At 51.4% G+C, this 8,866-nt stretch overlaps 4 protein-coding genes across 4 annotated transcripts; 2 read left to right on the top strand and 2 right to left on the bottom strand.

The window, feature by feature from the left end:
• Window positions 1-341: 341 nt before the first annotated feature.
• On the top strand, window positions 342-1,306 carry BO88DRAFT_465156 (uncharacterized protein; the record flags this gene model as incomplete). The annotated part of the gene is made up of 2 exons (XM_025711394.1): window positions 342-485; window positions 575-1,306. 2 exons carry the CDS (start codon window positions 342-344, stop codon window positions 1,304-1,306), a joined length of 876 nt encoding a protein of 291 aa, XP_025561884.1.
• A 185-nt stretch (window positions 1,307-1,491) lies between these two features.
• On the bottom strand, window positions 1,492-3,025 carry BO88DRAFT_426732 (uncharacterized protein; the record flags this gene model as incomplete). The annotated part of the gene is made up of 4 exons (XM_025708929.1): window positions 1,492-1,921; window positions 1,990-2,498; window positions 2,584-2,789; window positions 3,019-3,025. 4 exons carry the CDS (start codon window positions 3,023-3,025, stop codon window positions 1,492-1,494), a joined length of 1,152 nt encoding a protein of 383 aa, XP_025561883.1.
• A 317-nt stretch (window positions 3,026-3,342) lies between these two features.
• On the top strand, window positions 3,343-6,279 carry BO88DRAFT_465152 (non-ribosomal peptide synthetase; the record flags this gene model as incomplete). Its single annotated transcript, XM_025711393.1, has 6 exons — window positions 3,343-3,853; window positions 3,944-3,984; window positions 4,075-4,857; window positions 4,894-5,049; window positions 5,092-5,512; window positions 5,546-6,279. The coding sequence occupies 6 exons, from the start codon at window positions 3,343-3,345 to the stop codon at window positions 6,277-6,279; spliced, it is 2,646 nt and encodes an 881-aa protein (XP_025561882.1).
• Window positions 6,280-7,130: 851 nt separating this feature from the next.
• BO88DRAFT_465149 (ankyrin repeat domain-containing protein) lies at window positions 7,131-8,035 on the bottom strand (the record flags this gene model as incomplete). Its single annotated transcript, XM_025711392.1, has 2 exons — window positions 7,689-8,035; window positions 7,131-7,626 (listed from the first exon to the last, which is right to left on the bottom strand). Exons 1-2 carry the CDS (start codon window positions 8,000-8,002, stop codon window positions 7,131-7,133), a joined length of 810 nt encoding a protein of 269 aa, XP_025561881.1. The 5' UTR covers window positions 8,003-8,035.
• Window positions 8,036-8,866: the final 831 nt, after the last annotated feature.

Genomic DNA, 8,866 nt, shown 5'->3' with positions numbered 1-8,866 from the left:
TCAATCTCTACAAATGAGTCAGGTGGTTGGGCAGGTCAACCACAGGAGTTAAAGATTCCATGTTCCTTGCACACATGCCTTACCATACAAGACAAGTGGAGTAGCACAGTACCACTATTTTAGCGGCCCCCCCCGATGCTGCAGGACAGACAGGACAGGCCTTGGGGAGGGGAGGGGAGGGGGGGAAATGCAATTGACATTAGAATTTCTGGGTTTTAATTAATAAAGTACCCCCTACAATCAAACTCCAACGGCTTAATGTCCCAATTCACTCTCTAATCCCTCCCATCAAATCTTTAATATTGACTCCTCCTGCTGAGACAATCCCCTCAGCCATCATTATGTCCACTACCGACACCACCACTACCACCAAACCAGCCTGGTACCAAACCAGCGTCACGGCCATCGACCCCGCCGCGCAATCCATGCTGGAGAGTTACAGCGGGCTCGCACCCGAAGAGGTCATTTCCCATGTCTTAGCCCTGGTAAGTTCCCCCCCTCAAGACTATTTTCCCCTTCCCCAAGTGTTACACCTTCCCCCCCCAACTCTAACTGAAACCACTTGTGTGAACAGCGAGATGAAGCCTTCCAAATCTTCCCTTACCCCTGCATCGGCCAAATGCGCTTCCTAAGCTGCCACCTCTCCCGCCTTCCCTTTTACGACCACGTGCTCGCCCGCCTGCGCGCCTCCCCGGCCAATGGCTTCCTCGATGCAGGCTGCTGCGTCGGTCAAGAGCTCCGACATCTAGTCTACGCCGCCTCGATCCCGCCATCCCAGTTATACGGCTTTGATCTAGAAGCTGGGTTCTTCGAGCTCGGGTACAAGCTGTTCCGTGATAATGCGGAGACGTTCCCTGCTACGTTCGTGGGCGCGGATCTAGGTGTGTCGGACGAGGAATGGGAGAAGACCGAGATTGTGGCGAAGATGAGGGGGAAGATTGATATTATTTGGGCGGGCTCGTTGCTGCATTTCTGGGATTATGAGGGGCAGCTCCGTGGTGTGGAGCGGTTGATTGGGTTGACCAGGGGGGAGGTTGGGATGGTGGTTTGTGGGAGACAGATGGGGAGTACGGTGGCGGGCGTGTATGATTTGACTGGGTTGACGGAGAAGACGATGCTGCATTATCGGCATGATGTGGCGAGTTTTGAGCGTATGTGGAGGGATATTGGGGAGAAGACGGGGAGTAGGTGGGATGTGCAGGCGGAGTTGGAGGTTGGGGAGACGACGACTAATATGAGGAATAAGGCAAGGTTTATGGATGATAATGCCAGAATTATTTGGTGGTGTGCAACGAGGGTGGAGTAGGAACTTTTCCTTGAGTGTGGGAATGGAGATGATGACTACTATAACTAGTAGTATTAGTATGAATGAGAAGTGGGACTGGAGAATCAATTTCATGGTTAGTATGCTACTATTATGGTATATATATTTAGATATGATTTCTACTGCCTCAGTACCTGATGTGCTTGTACAGTATCTACTACTTCATACTACCGGATATCCACATCCATCTTCACCATAATCCCATTCGCTGAGACCACGCCTCCCCCCGGTGTCCGATCTTCCGGGTCCTTGGAGGCGCAGCTGGTGGTAAAGTGTCCCATATGCAGCCGTTCGGTGCTGCTGCCGGCTTCATCCTCGAGTCGCAAGCGTGCGGCCCGTGCTGCTGCTGAGGCGTGGCTATGATGGTGCGTATTCCTGCTTGCGCCTCCGGCCGTCCAGCCCTTGTCTCGGCGACGCTTTTTGCTGAAGGCGACACGGAAGCCCGAGGCGATGGGCACCGCGGTCGCGCACACGATGGCCATGTTGAGCTGGATCACGTCCAGCAGCTCGAAGGGCGCGGCCGCGTAGGAGAAGTCCGAGTGCAGGCTCGTAGACTTGTAGAGAACGACGACGCGGGCGACCGCGGATACAATGGCACTGCGGAGTTGAATTAGTTCTATGGATAGATACAGAGTGGAATTTAGCCATGGAAGGGGGGGATTTACAGGAATCCGACTGAAAACATGATCATGAGCCCCGTTTTGCGGGCAAGCGGCATTTGCAGGGTAGCGATGGTGGCAATGGGCAGCACCAGGATCATGACATCGGAGACCAGGTCCAGAATCAGCGGCAGGCCGTCGGCGGTGGTAGAGTTATGGCAGCTACCATGCACGGTTGACTGCAGGTCGAAGCGCTCCCAGTAATAGCTGACGGGCACACACGAGAGCATATATGTGATGGTCGAGCCGATGCCCCACAGCACCGTATATACCATGTTCGTCCACCAGAAGATGCGCAGCCAGATCTGCTGCACGATGAACAGCCGCCGGTAGTAGAGGAGCAGGGCAACCTTGGTGGCCAGCATCGAGGGCCCGTTGAAGGTGGCTGTGAGCCACACACACAGGAAGATCCACTTTATGCCCGACGGATCTTCGGATTCGACCCGGAAGAGGTGGTATCCCAGTCCATAATGCACTGTGACAATTATGGCAATTGAGACCACATTGGCAAAGAGCTAAAAGGCCGAGAAGAATGGTCAGTAAGCTTAGTTAAGTTTGTATATGCCGAGTGGCGGGCAAGGATAAATGAAAATATATGACGGCCATGATTAGCAAATAATCCTCCGGCATGGGGCGCTTCTGAATACGCCATTGGGCCCAGATACGTAGTATTACGCCCATATTGCTAAGCACTAATATAGTGATACTGAGGCCTAACACCACCGGCTTGAGGGACTGTGACCACTCGGCCAGCTCTGCCGCGGTTAGCACCGAAGAGCTGGTGGAGGGTGATGTAGACATTGTTGCTGATATGGGGGCACTGATTGTATCATTGATCAAAAAAATAAGAGAATGATAATAGATTAGGAGGACAATCTGTTTAGATTATCAAGATCCTTCCAACAACCTTAAAAGAAAGAATCTAAAAAAAAAAGAAAAAAAAAAGACAGAGAGAGAAGAAAAAAGCGTATTGTTAGTGAGAAGAAATTTGGCCGCTGATAAATAATTCTTATATCCTCCTGATGCTGGTCAGACTTGCCATGATGACAGGGATCCTGTGCTGGATGTTGTATTAGTTCCAATCTTCAACAAAAAAGGAAGAGGGGAAAGGGCCGGAGTCTAATAGGATATCTAGTCTATATTTCCGCCCCCTGCGTCGGTTCTGATTTCTGTATGAGTAAGATCTGTCAGGACTTGTTGGCCCCCATTGCTAGTATGCCTCGTCGACTAAGACAAGCAAAGTCAAGTCTTATAAATCTGTAATGGCAGTGCTTAGCCCCGCAGCCCGCCTCTATAAATGTATCCAAGCGCCATGGGCAGTTTGGAAAAAAATCATCACCACTGAAATTTATTTTTATTATGCTACTGCATCCTGTTCCTTCACCGGACGCCTTAGGGCTGGACAAAGACCCGGGTCGGAGCTATATATTAGAAGTTGTCCCTGAGACCCTGCCTTTACACGAGGCCACCAGTCTGCTCGAGCTGCAGCAGCAAGCTGTAATTATTTCTGCGGGCATTACCTTCTACAAGATTTCGAGTCTATATTCAGAGGCTGCTAAGCAGGTCTCCTATCGGCAGCTGCTTGACCAGGCTCGCTACGATGTGTATTGGCTGCAAACCTCGGTGCCAGGCCTGCAGCGGGACACGGTGTTTCTGTTATATTTTGATATCTATGAGGAAAATATCTGCTGGTTCTGGGCCTGTACTCTCACGGGCTATTTGCCATGTATTGTTCCTAAGCTTGCAGTTTCCACTGGCCGTCGCATGGTCCAGGCTAAATATATTCTGCAGCTACTGGATGACTTCGTAGTGCTTACCAACAGCCGTATGGAATGTGCCTTTCAGGGTGTCGACACCCCGTGTTTGAATTGTGTGGATTAGTAATCTGTATTGACCTCCTCATCTGCCTCCACTCCGCTCCTGATGGTGGATCGCAACCAACGGGCTAATGATCTCGGAGTCTTAATGTTTACTTCTGGCAGCACCGGCTTCTCCAAAGCCGTGTGTCTCCGCCAGTCACAGATGCTAGCTGCTGCGGCCGGTAAAGCTGCGCACTGCAAGGCCACCTCTCAGGACGTTTTAATGAGCTAGGTCGCGTTTGATTATGCTGTCAATCTGGTCGAGATGTACCTCCAGGCCATGCTGCTTGAGGCTGAGCAGATTCAGATAGTTACTGACTGGATGGTGGCCGAGCCCTGCTGCTTTCTTGACCTGGTTAATCGGCATCGCATCTCCCTTATCTTTGTTTCTAATTTCTTCCTGGCCCTGCTGCGCGATCTCGTCTGTCACCCCACGCCGGAGCAGAAGGCGCAGCCTATCCTGACCTGGGACCTCTCGTGCCTGTGCTGTGTCTTCTCCGGCGGCGAGGCTACTGTGCGGCAGATGGCGGTGCAGCTTCTCTGTGCACTGGAGCCCTACGGCGTCCAGCCCTTTATCTGCTCCGGCTACGGCTTGACTGAGTCGTGTGCTGGCATGGCTTGGGACCTGGTCGACCACACCGTGGATGACCTTCTCCATAATACGGCGGGCGAGTTCATGTCCTGCGGTCGGCCCATCCCCGGTGTGGAGATGCGCGTGCTGCGGGAGACTGACCAGAGCGAGGCGGCTGCCGGCGAGGAGGGCATGCTGCAGCTGCGCGGTGCTGTAATCTTTAACCAATACTACTGTGATGCAGTGGCCACGCGTGCGGTCTTGACCTCCGACGGCTGGTTTATCGCGGGCGACAACGCCTATCTGGACGCGCACGGCCGGCTGTACATCACCAGCTGTTCCAAAGACACGCTCCTCCTCAACGGTGTGACTATCTTTGCCGTCGAGGTCGAGAACAGTCTCGAACAGACGCGTATTCTCGGTCTGATTCTGAGCTTCATGCTGGTCTTCGCCCACTGAGCCCCTGACGCCCTGACTGAGTCCTACTGTGTAGTATACCTGCCCAGCTACCTTCCGGACGATGCCGCAGCCCGCGTTGCTACTACCGAAGCCATTGAACGCATCGCTAGTTTTGTTGTCCATGTTACGCCCACCGCTATACTCCCTCTTCTATACAGCTACTTTGAAAGAACCTCTGTCAGCAAGTTTTTCTGATTCTACTTCTGGTGTCTTTTCGAGTCCGGCGCCCTCGACTCCGAACGCAAAGCCCACGAGACCAGTATCCAAGTGTACTGCCAAGTGCACTGTCAGGCCCCATCTTCGCCCACTGAGGAAATCATTCTTATTCTTATCTGCGCGCGTCTTAACACGGACCCAGACTCTGTCAGTGTGACTACCAACCTCTTCAGCCTGGGTCTCTCCTTGCTTGATTTCTACTCCGTCACTCTGGACTTGCAGCAGATGTTTGGAATGGCCTTCACCGTCCCTGATCTTCTCATGGACCTGACCATCGCCGGTCTCACCCACCGCCTCGCCTCCAAGCAACCCACCGCCTTCTCTCCAAAGCCAGAAGACAACACCCGCAATGAATATGATCCCGTTGTTCTCCTGCAACTCTCCGGCCCCAAAACCCCCTTATGGCTTGTCCACCCGGTCTTCGGTAATGTCCTTATCTTCGCCAATCTCGCCTGAGCCTTTCATAACTGCTTTATCTACGCCTTCCGCTCTCGCGGTGTACAGCCCGGTGAGCCGCTCTTCGCCACCATCGCCGAAATGGCTGATATCTATGCCGCCGCCATGAAGCGCACGCAACCCTCGGGCCTGTATGCTCTCGCCGGGTATTTCTTAGGCAGCAGCATCGTCTTCGAGATTGCCAAGCGACTCGAGTCGGCCGGCGAGGAGGTAGGATTCCTGGGTGTGCTGGACAGGCCGCCTGATATTGCGGACTTGGTGGGTCGGTTGACCTGGAACAAGAGACTGGTGATGGTGGGGTATTTCTATAAACTGATTGATGAGCCGAGGTGCGTGGCGCTTATGCCGGAGTTGAAAGATGTGGATGCGGAGCATGTATTGGATGTGATTCTGGGAGAGGTGAATCCGGAGAGGTTGAAAGTGTTGCGGTTGGATAGGGCGGGGCTGAGGCATGTGATGGATATTATCAATGGATTCTCGCGTGCGGCTAAGGGATATACCCCTGGTGGGAGGGTAGAGATGATGGTGGATGTGTTTATAGTCGACTTTTTGATGACGGTTACGGATGATCGGGGGTGTTGGGTGGAGAGGTATTTAAAACAGTGGGAGAGGTTATCCCGGAGGGGGATGGTGGTGCATCAGTGTGAGGGGAGGCATGCGGATATGTTGGGAGCGAAGTATGTGAATGGGTTGCAGCTGGTGTTGAGACGGGTAATGGAGGAGAGGGGGGTCTAGATTGTATATAGAATAGAGTAGTATAGATGTTTGAAATGTTGTTGGAATATGATAACATGATTTTGATGTATTAGATAGAAGAGATCAATTAGCTTATGTTAGGGAGTTGATATCCATGATTGATGCTAGGATTTGATAATGTTTCCTGCTCTTTGTGTTCGCTGCTTGCAATATACAGACACTGGATTAGGAGACAGGTTGAACCAGCTCTCTCAGCTTGCTTGATTGTGTGTGTGTGTTGCCGGGTACCAGTCTAGATAATGAATAATTTTCCAAAGTATTTCACTTTCGTAAAAGCTTTTGGTCAGCTCTATGGTTACTGATATGTTTGTTCTTCAATGAGAAAAAGAAGTCCCTTATGAGAACACATACTCATATATGAAGGGATTCTGTACACTACTATGTTAACAGAACATTGCTTGAGTGATAGTTTACGGGGTTAATATACCATTTCGAGTAATCACCGTCAGCTCGGCAATATTCCGTGTTGGTCACAGCGCCAGAACCCCAGGGCCAGGTGCGCTAGTAAAGATCCGTATAATTGTCATGGTATAGGGGACCCAATTGATGAACCATGGTAGAGTACAACGTGAATATCAAGAACCCAAGCTAAGAACGCTAACCATACATTTGGTCGGTGAAGGTTACTCGCGACTGGCAAAGGCGCCATTGCGCTTCGCCCCAAATACTAGTTACTAGTTTGTAGGGGATTGAAGGGCCGGTGGAGTGTGTTGTCGAGAATTCCATAGACCTCACCAGGCCAGGTAGGCTTTCCATCGTGGTGTACAACTTTCCTCTCTCATTAAGCTTGATGGGATATAAGGGAACAAAGTTAAATTACAAGCTGTATTCTAGCGCTCGTGAGATTGAAGAAGCTCGAGGATAGTTTCGAGTGAGGAACACAAGTCAGGAGAGTTAGGGTAACGTTTAATCGTCCACTCAGCTACTTCCGCAGGGCTTTGATTACGGAATTGTCTGCAATCAGATCGCGCGGTCTTGTCGGCACCTGCATCTAATAGGACCTTGACAATGCCCCTCCTAGCCAAATAAACAGCACGGTGAAGTGGGGTACCCCACTCCAGAGATGAGACATTAGGATCAAGACCCTTGGAGAGGAGTAGTTTTGTCTTAAACTCTCCCTGAGACTCGCCCGGTCGGATAGCATGGAAGAAAAGAGTGGATTCCATCCTGGCCCCGTGTGAAAGAAGGGCCTCAAATAGAGCCGTATCTTCTCCACTGATGCTCCCAAGAGCACAGGTAAGTGGACTGACTCCCTTAGGACCACAACGGTTGGGGTCGGCACCCCGTGAGAGCAATTCTTCGGCACACTTAGTGTCTTTCATGAACCTGTTACGCAGTAGTCAGTGATGGGTCCCGTAGATGTGAATAGTAAGCCCAACAGAACATACCGTAGAAGTGGCTCGCCATTAGAGACGCTGCAGTTCGGATCGAGACCATGGTCGAGATAGTAACGAATGATGCTCGGGTGTTGCCGGCCATTGTCACCAATAAAGAAACTCGGCGAATCGGCTGTCATTCGAGCCCCAGCATCAAATAGTGCAGCCACTATATCTGCGTGAGCCTCACCGGTGGCGAGATTGAGTCCTTCGCTGAGGTCCTCAGCGCTGAGCTGTCCCTTGTCGAGAGCCTCCTGAGTCTTCAGCAAGTCACCATCGAAGCAGGCATCATGAAAGGCTTCGACGAAAGCCTCACCGGTGGCCATGCTGGGTGTGTATAGAGATGGGAAGAGAATGTGCGAGGGCAGTAAATAGGCAGGTTCAGATTGTAACACGGATAGCAAAGAAGGATCTTTGGGGTTTATGCCTCCGGGCAGGCGGTAGCGGGAGTGGGGCGGAGAGCAGCTGCAAGCACCAAATGCAGTAAAGCCCCACTGGGTAGAACTCAGGTATTGATGGCACCGGACAAGCCCGAACTCGCTGTGTCAGAGAATATCGCCGACTGCTAGGACATACGACTTGAGACCCTCAGTTGTCACTTCACTTGCATCTGCTATCCATCCTCAGGGCTACGGGCTTGGCTTTAATCTGCGGTCGCCCCACCGTCCGCAAAGTAAGTCATTGCAGGACAGATACCTCTGCTCTCATGGACCCTTGGCATAGGTCAATTTCCCATGGACAGCTCCTCTTTTCAAAACGTTGGTGAGTGTTTTCTAGCGTACCCCGAATAGAGGATTTGGAGCACCTCGTTACCGTAGCGCGTACGTCGCATGGTAACCCGAAGAGTAAGGCTCTTGAGTGTACCTCTAAGAGGCAGGAGGAGAAGACACGAGAAATGAGGGACTTATTGCCTCCACTTGTCTTACTTTCATTTTCGCCTCGCACCTGCTGGATTCACTATCCCATGTTTGTCGTATAATACGCTTGCTCAACGATAACTGTTGACCAGAGTCAAGGAAATGGCGGGGGCTTACCACTGCGTACCAGTCGTATGGAGGGGCGAGGAAAAATGGATCTTTCGTAGTGAAGTGCATATATATATCCATCAGTACATGAAAATCATCTTTCTTCCAACCCTCTATATCGTTTTCGACTGCCCTTTTTTTTTTTTTTTTTTCTTTTTTTACACA

Source organism: Aspergillus vadensis (genome assembly GCF_003184925.1).
Source record: "Aspergillus vadensis CBS 113365 unplaced genomic scaffold BO88scaffold_15, whole genome shotgun sequence".
Lineage (NCBI taxonomy): Eukaryota > Fungi > Ascomycota > Eurotiomycetes > Eurotiales > Aspergillaceae > Aspergillus > Aspergillus vadensis.
The sequence above is the reverse complement of the archived record's forward strand: the minus strand, read 5'-3'. Positions and strand labels throughout refer to the sequence as shown.